At 46.9% G+C, this 16,686-nt stretch overlaps 1 protein-coding gene across 3 annotated transcripts in view; it reads left to right on the top strand.

The window, feature by feature from the left end:
- The window catches only part of CENPF (centromere protein F), a 1,250,680-nt gene that overhangs the window by 523,395 nt on the left and 710,599 nt on the right, over nucleotides 1-16,686 (top strand). For 2 of the 3 annotated variants that reach the window (XM_069608564.1, XM_069608566.1), the window contains exon 10: nucleotides 9,633-9,755. The exons of the other annotated variant lie outside the window; for it this stretch is intronic. In XM_069608564.1, the coding sequence (XP_069464665.1) occupies nucleotides 9,633-9,755 (123 nt within the window). The remainder of the gene's footprint in view (nucleotides 1-9,632; nucleotides 9,756-16,686) is intronic. 3 annotated transcript variants of the gene reach the window in all.

Below are 16,686 nucleotides of genomic sequence, written 5' to 3' on the forward strand. Positions count from 1 at the left end.
TGTGCTCTGTAAACCTCAAAAGTTGCTTCAATAGCTGTTAGCAAATTATTTTTAGAATACCTTAGGTCTACCTGCTGCTCTGCTTTGAATCAAATGGATTTTTTCAAGCTGTGAATTCCAAGCTCCGATATTAAGACAAACCCCCATATATCGTGCAATTGAACATTTTTGATTCTTACTCCATCCATTTCAATGTCTAAAGAAGTGGGTGTTTTTTTAAAAAAAAGACGTATTGTTTTTTGAAGCATTCATGGCAAGTTTTTATGGTGCTACACAGTGAGAGAAAAAAATGGTATAAATACAAACGTGTAATTTTATGTGTATTTTGAATGCAAGTTGGAATGGCAATGTAATTATTATTGTTTCTATTATAACGCGCTAACAATATCTAGTGCCCCATTTAAAAAAAATTAAATTAAAAAAAGCCTTGTTAGGGTCGAAACACGTGAGACAATTGGGGCACATTGACAAATAAATAAAAATCTCTATACATACAATGTGAGTTGTTTGTGTTCATAAGAGATTTCAGGCAATCGGCCAGCACCATCCAGTGTAACTAACTTAATTCTGTTGAACTAGATTTAGTTGGAGGACTTTGCTTTCTTTGGGACTTTCTGATGGTATTGATATTTTATTCGTATCATGCTCATACACAAGTGTTTCAATAGCTTTGAGACTTCCCCAAACTTGTGACTGTTGCTCTACTTCCTATTACCCTTGGATTCGCAAACCGTTTTATTCTCTGGTTCTCAAATGGGTGCGGGTCCCAGACTCGCAGCACTGTATGGTTGTGGCTTGCTTCACTCTTTTGCCAGGTGGTTGAGGTCTCAAACCCTTTATTTCTCTCACTTTTAAATGGGTGCAGTCCCAGACTCGCAATATCATGTCCCCTTCATTTGGCTTGGTTCCCTGCCAATTATCTCCTTTTTCAGGGTTCCAAACCCCCTACCCCCTTATCAAAATAGTTTGTGTGGGTGCGAGCCCCGGACTCAGAGCGTTCTTCAGTGGGCGGCTTGGCATTCTCTCCTGCTAAGCGTCAGCCCTTTCTCGGGCCCCAAAGTCTCTTATACTCTCATTTTATTATCATTTTTTAACACAAAAGATAACAAAACACAAACTGCGGTAGTCTCCGGTGTGGAGTACTTAATCCAGCTGGGTAAATGCGGTGGGTGCATGGTGGGTGCAAGTGAGAGATCGGGGAGGGAGTGGGGGAATGGTGAAGTGGCATTGGTCCATATGCCGCCGTTCCCAGGAGAGCAACTCTGGGGTTGGCACGCAGGTTATCAGCAAGATTTGCTCAAGGCGGTTTATCATCCGAAGGATGAAACAAGTCCCATGTTAGGGTTTTCCATGCGTCCAACGCCACACTTGCGTTGTCTGGGGATTTGAAGACTCAGTCTTCCCATGCCTGGTTTTCTGCTTCTACCCAGCGCTTGATCTCCCCATGCCATGTTAGGTACTGTGGCCCATTCACCCGTTTCCAGGCCATTGCAATAGTTCTTTTCGTTAACATGCAAGCCATGTCCATAAGTTTCATTACGTGTTTTACCATGGCCAGACTGGGGTATGTGCCCAACAGGCATTCTTTAGACCACCAGTCGTACCTGGTTATGCCAGCTGTCTTGCAGGTATGCTCCACTTTGGACCAAAGGTGGCGTACCTTGGGGCATTTCCCGAACCTGTGCCATAGGTATGCCTTTTCCGTGTTGCACCACATACATCTGTGGGGTTCTTGCCTACTGAACTGGGCTATTCTATATGGATATAGTACATTAAGTTGTAATGAACCTTGCCTGAACCTTGCGTTTCTGGATACTTCCCTGGGGAACGCTAAAGCTCTCTCCCATTCTTTGTCTGTGATCGCCTGCCCTAGATCCAATTCCCATCTAGTTTTCAGATCTGCGCTACGGGGATTGGGTCTATCTGAGTTGGCCATATATCTGGGATACCAGTCTCCAGCTGTCCCCCAGGTTGTACAGCAATGTCAGAAAGGGGTGTGCTTCAGGCCACTCGCCCCATTTCATGCGTGCAGTCCACTTGACTCACTGGTACCACAAGAATTGGCCACTCGGTATGCCATCTACCGCTTGGAGCGATGCAAAGTCCCTGAAGTTACCTTCTTCGTATAAGTCCCCCCATGTGTAGACCCCTTTCCTTTCCCAGAATCTGTGCCAGATCAGTGCTAGATTTGTATAAGTCAGAGATCAACGGGACCTCAGGAGAGTATGAATGTTTTAAGTGTAGTAGTGCACTAGTTCTGAGCCTTATTAGCCGACCTAGGACCACCAGCATGGGTGCGTTGCTCAGGCATATTTTAGGTGCCCAGATGAGTTCTCTCAGCCGTAGGGGACCAATTGGATGCTGGAGTAGTCCGGTTTCTGCTGTGATATTATCCGACAACCATCGGGCCACAAAGCTTAGTTGTGCGGCCAAGTAATACCTCTCCATGTCCCAGAGTTGAATTCCTCCTGCCCTGTGGGGTAGTGTTAGTGTGGACAATGCTAACCTGTGTCTACCTGTCTTCCACAAAAAACCTCTAAAAATAGTCTCAAGTAGACGAAAGAATGAGGGCTTAATGTAGTAAACGTTTTGAAAGTGGTAAAGAAATCTGGGAAGGATTATCATTTTAATAATCGATGCCCTACCCATCACAGAAAAGGGGAGTTGGGACCAAAAGCCAATTGACTTGCGTAAGGCCTTTAGTGCGGTTCCGGTGTTATGTTTGTGCATCAGTTCTGGGGTGTGCATCAAAGTGACGCCCAGGTACCTAAATTAAGTCAGTTTCCACTGGATTCCCACTGAATTCCCACCTCTGGAAGATCTTCCACATTTACACCCCTGAGACCCGCTAGCGGGGAAAGACAGGATTTTTGTCTACTAAACCGTAAACCCGAGACAGCGGAAAAATTGTCCAAAACCTCCAGCATACATGGCACATTTAAATGGGGGGGTCCCTGACGTATAGGAGTACGTTATCAGTGTACAGTGAAATTGTGATAAACCCCGCCCACCCGAATGCCAGCATCGAAGAATTGCTTCCTAAAGTAGATAGCGATTGGTTCCAGGCCTAATATATAAAGCATGGGGACAGCAGGCAGCCCTGACTAGTAACTCTGCATATATCCCATATCGAGGACACAAGCCTACCAGACTTCACTCTTGCTTTGGGATTGGTATACAGAATTTTCACCTATTTGATAAAGCCAGCCCCAAACCAGCATTCCCAGAGTGTAGCCAGTAACCATTCCCAATAGATGGAGTCGAACGCCTTTATAGCATCCAGTGATAGTAAGGCGTAGGGGCCGTCATGTTGGTCAATCTGGGCTATAATGTGTTGGAGCCTAAGAAGATTTGCCGTGGTGTTACGGCCGGGTATAAAGCCGTTCTGATCATTGTGTACTAACTCGCCAATCTGTCCAGAGAGCCTGGAGGCCAGTATCATGGTTAAGATCTTAACATCATAATTAAGCATTGCAAGTGGGCAGCAGGAATCACACTTGTCACTCGGTTTTCTGGGTTTAAAAATCGGGATAATGAGTGTTTTTCAATCATGCTCTCGGGGTAGGGTCCCTAGTTCGTTTACTTCCTGAAAAACTTTGAGTAGAAGTGGCGTGAGGGATGCTTCATATGTTTAGTAAAACTCCGGGGGTAACTCATCTGTGCCTGGGGTTTTAGAGGTAGCTAAAGATTTTATGGCCTCTGTGATGTCTTCAGCCGTGATTTCTGCATCCAAGGCTTCTCTTTTTGCAGGTGTCAGTTTGGGTAAACAGATTCCCTCAAGCGTGCCTAGGATTTTCTCTTGTGGTATGGGGGTGTCGTGCGAATAAAGTTGGGTGTAAAATGACTTGCTAATGACTTGCTAATGTCTTGCTGTGTCTGGAGTAGGGTACCATCCGGCCCTTCAATGAGGCTGTGAGGTGTTTGGGATGCTCCCTTTTGCAGATCCAGGCTAATAGGTGGCCTGGTCTATCTGCCTCTGTGGGTGTCCTTATGGTTCTAGCCGTGAAGTCGAACTTGGCCTGTCTGCCCCATGTCTCATTGCATTTACCCTGTAACTGACGCAATGCCTCCTCGTCTTGCTGTGTGCTAGGGAGGTGGATTCGACCCTTTTAATTTCATCTTCCCACTGTTCTAGTTCAATTCGCAGTAGTTTTCTGTTGCCGCCTGCTTTTGCAATAATCTCCCCCCCCCCCCCCCCGAATTACTACTTTAAGGGCCTCCCATACTGTGCCCATCCTTTCCACACTGCCCTCGTTCTCTTCAACTTATTTCTCCAAGGAGTCATGGAGTTCGCTCTTAAATGTTGGGTCTTTCAGGGTCTTGGTCGGCATTCTCCACAACAGAATGGGGGGTCTGGGGCCAGTCGCACTCCATTGTACCTGTAGGGGCGAGTGGTCTGATATAGATCGCCCTAAATATTATGCTGATTCCACCTTTCAGGCTGCCAAGGGTTATGGTGGACATCTTGTCGCAACTTCTTAAAATAACATGCATTCTAATACATCCCCATACTCCCACCTCCCTTGTCCCTCCTCATTCAGATGATGGGTTCATAGTCTTCGGCTAAATTGTTGTGCTCCAGCCACATGTTGGCTGCCTCGGGTGTTTCTAGAAAAATCACCTTCCCTTTAAAGAGCACCTTGAGGTGAGCTGGATAAAGTAGCATGTATTTGAGGTTGAGTTTTCGGAGACTCGCTTTTATCGGCACGAAAGAGTTCCTGGCTCGTTGTACTAGCCGCGTGTAATCCGGGTAAATGGCTATCTTGGAGTCTCCTTGCTTGATTTCCCGACCTTCTCTTGAGTACCTGAGTATAATTTCCCTGTCCCGGAAATGCAGGATTTTTGCGATCAGGCACGGGTCTGAGCCAGGCGGGGCCGAGACCTGTGGGCCCTCGGCACTGAAAAGCCTTGGGATAGGTTGCCGGCTCTGATCTCTTGTTGTAACATGGTTTCCACAAAGTCGTTTTGTTTCGGACCCTCCATATTTTCCGGGATGCCTAAAATGCGAACATTGTTGTGGCGAGCACGCCCTTCTGCATTTTCAGATCTTGCCTCAAGGTGTCACTTTTTTCTCAAGTTCTTGCATTCTCGCTTTCAGGTCCGACGTGGTCTCAGCGGTTTCTTGTAGACCTGCTTCTGCATTGGACACCCTCTCCGCTAGATTACGGGCATCCTAGTGCATCAATTGCATGTCGGACTTGACCTTATCTATTTTGGTGTCGATAAACGATCTAAGTGCTGCTATGGCTTGCAGTACCTGGGTGTCCTTAATGTTGTCCGTGTTGGAGGGCGGCTCCTGTTGTGTGGGGGCTTCCGGTTGCTGCTGCTTGGGTTTGGCTGCTGAGAAGGATTCCATTATCGACGGCTTAGCTTTATTTTTGCAGGGGGACATGTGTATTTGAGTTTGCAGGAGTGTTGCAATGGTGTCTGATGGGGTGGGAGTCCCCGGGGTGCGGAGAGTGTATAGGTCTGCTACCCACAGCCGATAGCATGAGAACGTGCGTCCAGTCAATCGAACACCTGATCTTGTCGTGAGCCTCTGCGATCCAACATGAGTGTATCCTGAGTGTCCGGGGGCCTTTGAGGTATCAATCAGCTGTAGCAGATGCTGGTAAGGTGAGCGGGGGGGTCTGTGATCGTGCCCTCTGTCTATCCGGTTATCTCTGTGGGACAGTGGTAGCAAGAGTGAGCTTCCCCCACTGAGTCGTTCCAGTGGCTCAATGGGTTTGCAGCTGGTCTGCCGGGGTGTGTTTTGTACGAGCGTGTGATCAGCCAACAGGGCACCCTCTGTTCCTGCACCCCGTTGAACCGATCAAGTCTGAGCTGAGTGCCCAGGCGCTTGTGTGGCAGCAACCAGCGGTCACGGGTGCCAGTCGGGCGTGTGTTTGCCAATTATGGCCCAGCAGCAGTCCGGACGTCCCTGTGTGACCACAACAGCAAGAATGGTCTGCGCTCTCCTGTTTGGGATGCCCTGTTGTTTCTGGTGCGCACCTAGTTGACTTGGCGTCCGACTGGGAAGCTTGTTCCTGCGGGTGTTCACATGAGAGCGCCAATTCCATTCAGTGGTATCCGCTTGGGCCTGCTGCACTAAAGTGGTGGTGGTCGGGTTGGAGGCAAGGGAAGGCGGTTGCCCGCTGTCACAGATGGAATGTTAGTGGGTTGCAGGGCTGTGTCCGACTTGGTTCGGCGTTTGAGCTCCCCCGGTGTACAGTGGCGCGAAGGTATGTCCAGCTTTGCCAAATCATTGCACACGTATTGACTCTGAAATGTCGTGATCCTGAAAGGGGCCGGATCCCAATGGTGGGGAAGCCGGCAAAAGCTGGATCACTGCGCCTCATCTGCTAGCCTCGCCACCCTGCCCCTCCTAAGGCTGCGAGTCGGGATTGGGACGTACCTTCTATCTGGCCTGGTCTCCAACGGTGGGGCTCTCTGCGGCCACGCCCGCCTCCAGCGCTGCGGCTGCCGCCGAAATCCCGTTGTCGCCCACCCTGCCCAGGCCAGCAGATCGGTGCTGCAGGCTACGTCTGCAGCACAGAGGGCTCCCCTGTTTTGGGGGCACGAGGACTCTCGCTCCCAACGCCTGTCCGCCAGGAGTCCGTCCTTCGTGGGTTGCCTCACGCGACACAGTGGCACTCTCCACAGCAAGTAGGTGCGGGTGAGCTTCCAAGCAGCTCCACGGCTTGGGAAGGGGAGCCAGTTGCCGGACTGCGCTCCGTGCGACGCGGGTCCAGCACACGCTGGGCTTGTCAATGCAGGCGTGCGCCCAGGCTGTCCCACAGTTCGAGTGGATGTGAAGACAAGTCCAGTCCGCCACTAATTCTCGGCAGGCTAGAAGTAGCTGGTCGTTGGATTCGTTTCCGCTCAGGCATCCGGGGAAGCCATCAGCGCCATTTTGCAAGGTGCAGGGGGGAGCCCTATGAGGCAGCTGCTGCAGTGGCTTCCCCAGTCCGTTTTTCGTTTTGAAAGCACTCCGGGAGGTGGGGAAGGGGTTTATCCACCAGGAACTGCATTCAGTTACAGAAAGTTATCTTTATTCACTGCTGTAGGATCAAGTTCAGGATCATGGATGGGAGCCCAGCAGATTTACCTCTTTATGCAATGTGTACTGGCCACGCCCCCCTACTCATTTTATTATGGGTGTAGGTCCCAGACTTGCAGCTTTCTTGTTGAGCGGCTTAGTATACTGTTGTGCCAAGCTTACGCCCTTTCTCGGGTCCCAGACCCTCTTATACTTTGTTTGCCTTCTCTTTCTGGCTTCCCCGGAACTCTGTCCCCTCTTGCTCTGCCTGCGTTTCTTGTGATGGTCTTCAGGGCTTTCGAAGAGCAGGACGTCTCGTCGAGGTTCCGGTAAGGTTCGCTAGCTTTGGTTTCTCGTCTGCTGCTAGTTTACATTCTTCTGTCCTTTTGGAGCGCCTTCCTGTTCTACGGCTGCTCCAGGGAGTTGGGGACGCCCTGATTTTTGTTTGGACAATCAGCACCATAATACTCTCTCCTGCAAGACGGAAGCCAGATGATTTTCGTCCCCTCCGATTGGCGTCCCCGTGATTGCTGGTTTCTCGGTCCCAGCAATTCTTCTCATTTAGTCCCTTTTCTGGCCAGTGTTTCAGCTCCCACGTTTCCTTGTTGATTGGTTTTGGACCAATCAAATGTGGTGGACTAGAGCGTTCGGTACAGTTCTCTACGATGATCCTCATACTCTGGCGCGTCTTCTTCTTCCCAACGCTGTCCATTGCAAAGCTAGGTAGAAAATAGGACTTTCTGGGTTTTGAAGGTGGTTTGCTACAGATGGTTTCTGCATAATACAACATAATATATAGGTAGATTAGGGGTTTGGCCTAGGGTGAGAGGGGGGCTAGAATGTGTCTGAGGAATACCATGTTCTCTGGGGAGGGTTGTCTATAATTCTATAAGGGGTTCCACTCGCCGTGTGATCCACCCCCTTTTCACCACCCCCAGGGGGGATTGTTCTGTGGATGTACCACCCTGGCCAGATGGGAAAGGTCACCCCGGCACCCCTAGGGGAGAAGGGGCAACATCCTCTGATTCGTCACAGAAGCCTGAAGGCGGCCAAGGGAAGGGAGTTCTTCCCATGGCATTGTGAAAAGCCTGAGAGAGGTCAAGGGAAGGCAGTCATTTCCCCAACGTCTGTGAAGTATGACAAAAGCTTGAGAGAGACCAGGGGAAGAAAGCCATACACCCTGACATGGTGTAGTGAAACCAAGTTGTAAGCTTGGTGTTGTGCACCGTGAAACCAAGTAGAAGACGACCCGGAGAAGGGAGTCATTCCTCTGGCACAACAAAAGTCTTGAGAAACGATGCTCAGAGAAGGGAGGCAATCTCCAGGAACCCAATAGTGTGGAAACTGTGGGCAATAAGGAATGGTGTTTGAGTTGGAATTTTGAGTTTGAACTGAGAACTTTATAACACTTCAAGCTGGAGCTTTGGTTTGTATCCCTGAGAGGAACTGAGACCTGGAGAAGGGAGTTATTCTCGCAGGATAGGTTCCGACCGGTCATTGTCCAGAGGAAGGGGCTCATTCCTCTGGACCAAGAAAACCCTTTTCCTGTGGGACAGAAGTAGGCGTTTTGACACACGACTGAGGACTGTTATTTTTACTTGGACATTCTGTCCGATTCCTTAGTCCTTTAGTAGAGGCAGGGAAACCCCTTTTAGAGTTAGGGAGGAGATAGGTTTTCGTTTCGTTTGCATATAAATGTGTATGCCAACAATCATGCCACGTGTGTCGTCCTCCTCCTCCTTCTGCACCCTTACACCTTTCATAATTGGGTACTAAGACACTCATTGCCTGGAAGGGGGGCATAGTGTCAGATGCGCTTAGTTTGACTTGCAGCCCTTTTCCCCATAGCCTAAGTTCTTACTAAGAGTACTAGAGGTACTATAGATTGTAAAAATTGCCATTTTGATGCATGAACCTATAGCTCAGGTCTTCAGAGCTGACAATGGGTCTAGTTTACAGACATTTTCTTTGCAATATTAGCTTAAGAATCATTTTAGTGCTTAAGGATAGGTGGTTGGCATTTCTAACAGTACCTGTTTTGCACCAGTCGATGCATTAGTAGAACAAATAGGTTTCTTAGTGATGGTCGTTTCCTCAATGTGAACTCTCTTTGGAACCACATTACCATCCTGCAGGGTTTCATTTTTATGTAGTCCAGTGCCCTTGGTTGAAAAGCAGAAGCCGAAGTGTGTTTTGGGATTTGCAATATGTCCCGAGAGCCCCAGTGAAAAGAATATTTGTGTCATGTACAGTCCTATTTGATATCTCTCGCGTATAAAGGGGTTTTATGTTCTTCCTGCAAGGAGTTGAAGCTGTAGGATTTCTGATCCCTGAAAGAGATGAATTTCTGGGGAGCAGTACCATTACTGACTAACATTCTCTTTAATTCAAATGTGGGGATTCCTATACAAGCTTTCGTATGTCTTTAAGCCGTTGAAAGGAAGGTGTTGGCATTCTCCAGAAACCTCATATTTCATTTCTTTTTTTAATTTAACAATCCTAAATACTTTCCGAGAACTGATGATTGCAGGCCTATTTACATTTTACAGTACTTGATGAAACATTTTTAAATAAAATAATTAAATGCTGTTTTATTTGAACCCTTTTCCTTAAGGCAACAGCAGCAAGAAACCATTTAGAAAAAGATGCCGAAGACTTCAAGCAAAATCTGCACAAGGCAGAACAGGCATTAAAAATAAGTCAGTCAAAGGAAAATGATCTCCAGAAAACAATTGAGGTGAGAAAAACAGGGAGAACGCAATTCTATCTAACCTCTCTAATGCTTTGCAGAAATTGTCATTGTGTATAATGAAGAAATTGAATCAAAAGTCCCAAAAACTGTTCTAACATGATTTTAAAAAAGAAAATTATTTGCAATGAAAAATTGCCATGCAACTGTTAGGCAGAATCCTGTGTAGTTCCCTTGGGGGAACACTGCAAAAAGATTAAGACTACAGGAGTAAGCAGTAAACCCAATTGGTAGCAGTCTGCACCACCCAGATTTACCTGGTAGCTGTGGCTGAGCAGTCAGACTTCTCTCAAGAAGAGTAGGGCAGTATATAGAGTATACACAATAGGGCCAAAAACACAGCAGAGCAAACAAACACTGACCAGAGCTTTGTATAAAAAGTATATAATTATTCATTTAAAACACATTTTAGGCAATATACTAGCACTCCAAATCAAAAGCAAGTTAAAACACAGTCAGGTAAAGTATACACACCTCCCTTGATAACTATCAGACAAGTCAGAGTTAAAACACCACGATTTGTTAAACAGATGTGAGCGCATAACCTGATGGCACTCCAATAGTTCAGTTAAAGGGAGAGAAAGACAGAGCGTAGAAATAAAACAGGTCCCAACCCTTTTAGGAGTTCTCAGCAAGAGAAGAAAGGCAGTAGATACTGTAGAGCCAAAGTTCATAGGCCAGGCCCACTTTAAATGGAGCAAAGCGAAATGTGCCCAGGATCACACGGTTTAAAATGCACTAAAAGTCTTTGCAGAATGTTCAAAAGAGGTTGGGGCGATTCAAGAAGGTAAGGTTAGAAGGTCTGGGGCCAACCACGTTGGAAAGTCAAGGATTTAAGGGTCACCTTGGACAAACCGAAGAAAGGGAGGCCACGCAGGACACAATACCTTAAACAGAGAGGAAGCTCCAGCGGTGGAAGTTGTTCCTGGCAGTGGTTGCAGTTCGTTGTTTCGTCCAGGGGAAGAGAGGATCTCGTCGAGGAGGAAACGTGGAGTTGTTGCACTGCACAGGGATGAAACCAGACGCGGAGTTCGTCGATGAAAGGTGCGTTCCTTTTATTCGCGGTCAAAGTGGTGAAACTTGGCTATCCGGCCGCCGGGGTGCTTGGTACGAGCGATTCGACCAAGAGATGTCTTTGGAAGGCGAAAAGGGCATACTGGTTGGTCCCACCAGCTCAGAGGAAGAAGACTCGTCCAGCAGAAGATCTTCTCTTGTCGTTGGGAAAGTGGTGAGTTCGTTGCTGCAGGCATCCACCGGTGGTGTCGTCGTTGCAAATGGCTCAGCTTCTTCCCTCTTTGGATTCTTAGGTCCTGTGGCGACTTCTGAAGTCCCACTCCCAAAGGCCCTGCTTTTATGCAGAAAAACCCCCATTCAACAGCCTAGCTGTCACTCAAACATGCTAAGTGGTGAGCCGGGCGGGTCACCATTGGCCCAATCAGAACAGAGTGCGACGTGAGTTGCTAAGACAACGCAGTCCAGGGTGCCAATTCCCCTCCCCACCCATCCTGTGTAACCCAGACAGAGTGGCACCATTTGGAGGGCTTCTGTGGAGAAGCCCGTCAAAAAGTGGAACAAAGGGCCCGAACTTGGTCAGAGTTACAGAGACGTACACGAACGCCATTTTAGAAAAGAGTTCTGGCAAAAAGACCCAACCATGAATTTAATATTAAATAAATAAACCGGCGGTATCTTTAACATTGCACCAAAAAGTGGTGCGTTTAAAACCAATGGGAAAATCCCATAGAAAATATTCCGGTGGAATATTTTGTGTGGTAACCACTGCCACCAGCCAGAAACTCGACAAGGGGGGGCCTGGACAGTGCCTGCTTGAAAACAGACCCAGGGTCAATATAATTGACCCCTTCCAGTATTTCCACAATATGATGGTTTGTACTGGTTCTGTTCACAATTTAGGACTAGTAAAGCCAATGGTGACTTTACATGCCCTGGGAGACAGTAGTCAGTCCCAGGGTAAGGAATCTATGTTTGGGTGTCACTGACACCCCTGTGCTACTGCACCGAGGGTGCTGTGTAACAAATACACAAAAACAGATGATACCGTATGGAGTAAAAGACCCCATAGCCCAAAATCACACAAATCGTCAGAGACGTACCTCAAATCATGTCTAAGAGTGGAAGTAAGAGTCTCGCTCTTAGCAGGAGAAGAAAACAAACCCCAAAAATCCAGCAAAGCTGCTGGGGGACTCACTAGGTTTGGGAAAGTAGCCTTATACGAGAATTCTCCCTAATAACAACAGTTACATGTTGCACACAAATATGAAGAGCAATCAAAACAATTCAACAAGAATAATAGAAAAGCAATCTCAACATTTTCAATTCAACCAAAGTAAGTGAAATATCAATGCGTTGTAATTACAGCTGTTGGCAATCATGCGGTCAACATTAATAACATGACAAACGTAAAACACACAAAAAACCACTATACATAACTACTCGATGAAGTCTCAAGCTTTGGGCTAGCCATACAATTCACTGAAGGGTGACCATATATCATTGTGCAACTTGGAGTTCTCTCCATTGCCATAATCCACAGTTCCATACCAAAACGGATTCCCAAGCCGCGTCCATCTAAATATGATATTGTTGATTCAAGACATCTTGGAATATTTATGTTCCCCACTAAGTCTTTCCTATCTAGAACCTCTGTCCAGAATATTGTAACCCTTGATCAGCCCCATAGCATATTCATCAGTGCCCCCCTCTCCTTCTCACATCTCCAACATTGATTATTGTCCAGGAGACCTAATGAACACATTTTCCAGGCATCCAATATAGCCTGCCCAGGACTTTCTGCCGTACATTGAGATCCAATTTCATCAGAGTTGCTTTTTTAGCTGCTTTATCCTACTCGTCCTGGGATAATTCATAACCCAATAATGTGGACCTATGCCTACGTCCTGTCCCCTTTCCTCCATCCCGTATGGGCGTCCCTCGCGATGGATGGGAACGGAATCCTCTTTTCCACCAGAAAGACTATTTCTCCTTTAAATTTACTGGCATGCAGGACCAGGAGTGCAGGCTCCCTTTACTCTGCCCACCAACGCCACACCTCCGTCCCCTTTTCTGCGTCGATGGGAATGGACCGCTACCACCAGCGCTCCTGGGTGAGAACTCGAGCCTTGTAACTCCACACGCTTTCCCCAACATCTTTGCTTTTGCAGATGTGGGAACTGTAGAAAGGTAGCTTCTGTACTCTTAGTAGGTTCAACACTTAAGCTTTATTCCAGTTTACTCAAAGCTGTTACATTAGGAACCATAATAATACCTTTGGGACACTATAGGACACCACTGGGTCCCATCACACAGGCTAGCTTAGCTTCAATTGACACTCTACAGAACCTTGACATGCATTCACAGACCAACGTTCCACATCAGCGCTCACATTCTCATCTCATGCATTCACTGAGAAGCACTATACAACATATCTCCTTCCCTTCCCCTCCCCTCCCCTCCCCCCCCCCACACACACCTACACACCTACACCTACACACACACACACCTACACACACACCTCCCTCTCATATTCATACACAACACACACATTCCCACACCAAAATTGCACCTTTGGAGAGGGTGTGCTACTCTGTAAAACTATTGGGGTTGACCCTTCTTCATCAGCCGGGAAATTACAATTCCCTCCACTGACAGTTGATGGTAGTCATGACCTCCCCATCACAACTCTTTGGAGGCATGACCCCCCTTCTATCCACTGGAGAATGTTAGGCAGATTTATATGCAGCACCCTTTGGGAACACTACACACAATTAAGACTACAAGTGACAGTACAATTTCCCCTTTGGTACAAGCCTGTACTACAGTTAGTGGTAGCAGTAGCGGAGCAGCCAGACCGATATCAAGAGTAAGTGAGGAGTACAAATCGTTACAGAAAGGACAGCAATTACTATGATTCAGGCAAACACTGACTCAAGGTTTCTAAGTAAAAGAATATATATTTATTTACTCAACAGTTGTATATCATTTCACTATTCTAAGCAAGGTCAAAATCACAATCATAAATACACCAAACCACGTCCCTTAAATTCCAGTCAAGTTAAGCTCACAAATTGAAGTGGGAGCAAAATGATACTCCAGCAATTTAAAAGGGAGGGAAAGACTAAGTTGTCAGCAATTAGGCAAAACCAACAGGTAAGTATTATGAGCAGTTGAACAAGAGAGACTACAGTGAGGAGATGAGCTAGAAAAGGCTTAGGGCCAAAGTCAATAGGTCAAAAAGTCTTTTGCTCAAGATCACACAGTGCAGGGTAGTTTGCGGTAAAGTTCGTGGCACAGATTCTGGATGAGGTTGGTTGGTAAAAAAAGTGAGTTCAAAGAGAAGAGTAGGACAAGCCCTCGGATTGGAGAAAGATTTCAAACACTTTCACCGCAGCTGAGCGAAACGCACAACCGGATTTGCACAGTACCTTGAAACGGAGAGGGGGCTGTAGCTGAGGCAGACGTTCCTGGTAGTTCCTGCAGGCTAGTGGTTCCTGAAGCGACTGTCAGACTGATCAGAAGGAGGAAGACTGGAGGGTCCTGCACTACCCAGGGAAGAAACCAGCAGCAGTCCCAAACAACGAACAAAAGGTGCGCTCCCTAAAACCAAAGCAGGGGTCCGACCTTCCTGGCTATCTGGCCCACTGTAGCTCTGTACAGCGAATTCGACTAGAGGGAGGGGTCCTGGCTTGTAGTTTGGGCGAACTGGTTGGTCCCACCAGCTCAAGGGAAGAAGTTTCCTGGAGGATCTTCTCTGTCGTCGGATTTGGAGATTCGGACCTGCAGCAGGGCTTCACTGGGCGGTTCAGTCGTTGTAGGGGTCCTCTTCTTCAAGTTCCTTGTTGATTCTTTCGTTCCAGTGGCGACTCTGCTCTTCCAGTCCCAGAGACCTGCTTTCTATGCAGTTTTCCCCCATTCATAAAGCCTGGCTGTCAATCACACAGCATGGTGGCTGGCCTGGCAAGGCCAGTCCACTTAGCCAATCAGACAAGAGTGCGACTTGGGTTACCAAGGGAACCCATGGCAGGGGTCCGAAGAGCCCTCCCTCACATCCTGCCTCCCTAGACTATCGGGCGCCTTAAGGAGGGCTTCTGTGCAGAAGCCTGCGAAAAGACAATGAACAAAGGAGTCATCCCTGGTTTGGCGTGCAGAGAAAAACATGAGAACGACTTTAACAAAAAGAAATGGCGTTTAAACCACGCCGGAACCAAAATAAAACATATATGGTCAAGCGGGTTTTATGTTCGAGGCTAATATAATAGCCTCAAACATTACCACGTTATATAAGATAATCGCGGTAGAAAAGTTAGGGTAGATACCACTGCCACCAGCCAAGTCTTAATGTTAAGGGAGCGAAACAAGGCTCCAAGGGGCACAGACAAAAAGGGGTAAGAGTTAACCCTTTCCAATACTCCATGTAAAATGGGGTGTACTGGGTCTGTGGTTTAAAGTGACTATATAAAGTTAATGGCAACTTTACCTGTTTCTAGGGGACAGTAGTCAGACCCTGAAAAATGGAGTCAGTGGGAAGTCTCGAAGACAACCCTGTGTCACTGCACTGAAGGTTCTGTGTAACGAGCACAAAAAGTGGTGCACATGGAGTAGGTGAGGCTCCAGTGCCCAAGAGCACACAAAGTAGAAATACACATAGCAAAACACATGTAAGAGTGGGGAAAAAAGGCTCACACTCTTACCAGGTGAAAAAAATAAATCCTAGAAATCCAGCAAAGCTGCTGAGGGACTCGGTAGGTAAGGGAAATTAGCCATTCTGGAGAATTCTCCCTAACAGAGATCACTCCCTCTACTAAATGATGGAATCCGGCACGGCATCACCATCTCTACTTGTTAAAGGCGTGACCTCACACTCTAAATGCGGGAGTCTACCACTCCTCCCTACTGATATATGGTTGCAGGCATGACCCTTTCATCACAACTTTATGGAGGCATGACCCCCCACCCCCTCTCAACTAGGGATTACTCCCTCTACTAATAGATGGAGGAAGTCGCAACCTCCCCATCACAACTTGTTCAAGGCGTTACCTCTCACTCAACCTTTGGGAACTACCACTCCCTCTTCTGATAGATGGCTGCAGGCATGACCTTACTATCCAAACATTTTTAAGGCATGACCCCCTTTTAAACATCAGGGAACACTCCCCCTATTAAAGGTTGGCAGCAGGCGTGACCTTACCATAACAACTTGTTTTGGGCATGACCCTCTCCTATTGGCCACAGAAATAATCTGGCTTTCAGTATTCCTTTTTTTGGGACAGGCACAACCTCTCAGTTACCAAATGTAGGAGGCACGACCTCTCCATTACTATTTGTCGGTACACGACTACTGTATTTGCTCCTATAACAACACGAATCCCTTTCTACTTTTGGTACATTCAGTCGCCCACTCTCACATAATGCACTTCCATAATTTACCAAAGATCATTTACATGTTGAAATATACACATTTGGTTTGGTTTTGCTAGGACCAAACACAACATGGATCGTGCAATGTAGCATTGCTAAAAGTCTTTGTTGTTTCTTACAACATCCCTGCAAATGCTCAAATTTGTTATTACTAGCTCACTCATTTAGGTTTACATTTCTCTTTACATCAAAAAGAATGCAAAGTGTCCATGGAAGTCCCTCATTACCTGACAATCCTCAGTAGGTTGCACTTTACTTACTAACCTCTTTGAACTTCAATATGCACAGACCACACGTGTCATTCATGCTCAACAGTTCTATCTCCTTATGTACTGTTTGGTCTCTCACTATGCATTTATCATTATTTATCACCTACATATGCTAACTTTTTACACTGCTTACAACTCTTCATATACATAAGCTGACATTAAATCAGTCATGCTTTCTCATATTTCTATAAAGCATATACGACTGCAAAGGATAC

The sequence above is a fragment of the Ambystoma mexicanum genome, chromosome 4q (genome assembly GCF_040938575.1).
Source record: "Ambystoma mexicanum isolate Mex_15411 chromosome 4q, UKY_AmexF1_1, whole genome shotgun sequence".
Lineage (NCBI taxonomy): Eukaryota > Metazoa > Chordata > Amphibia > Caudata > Ambystomatidae > Ambystoma > Ambystoma mexicanum.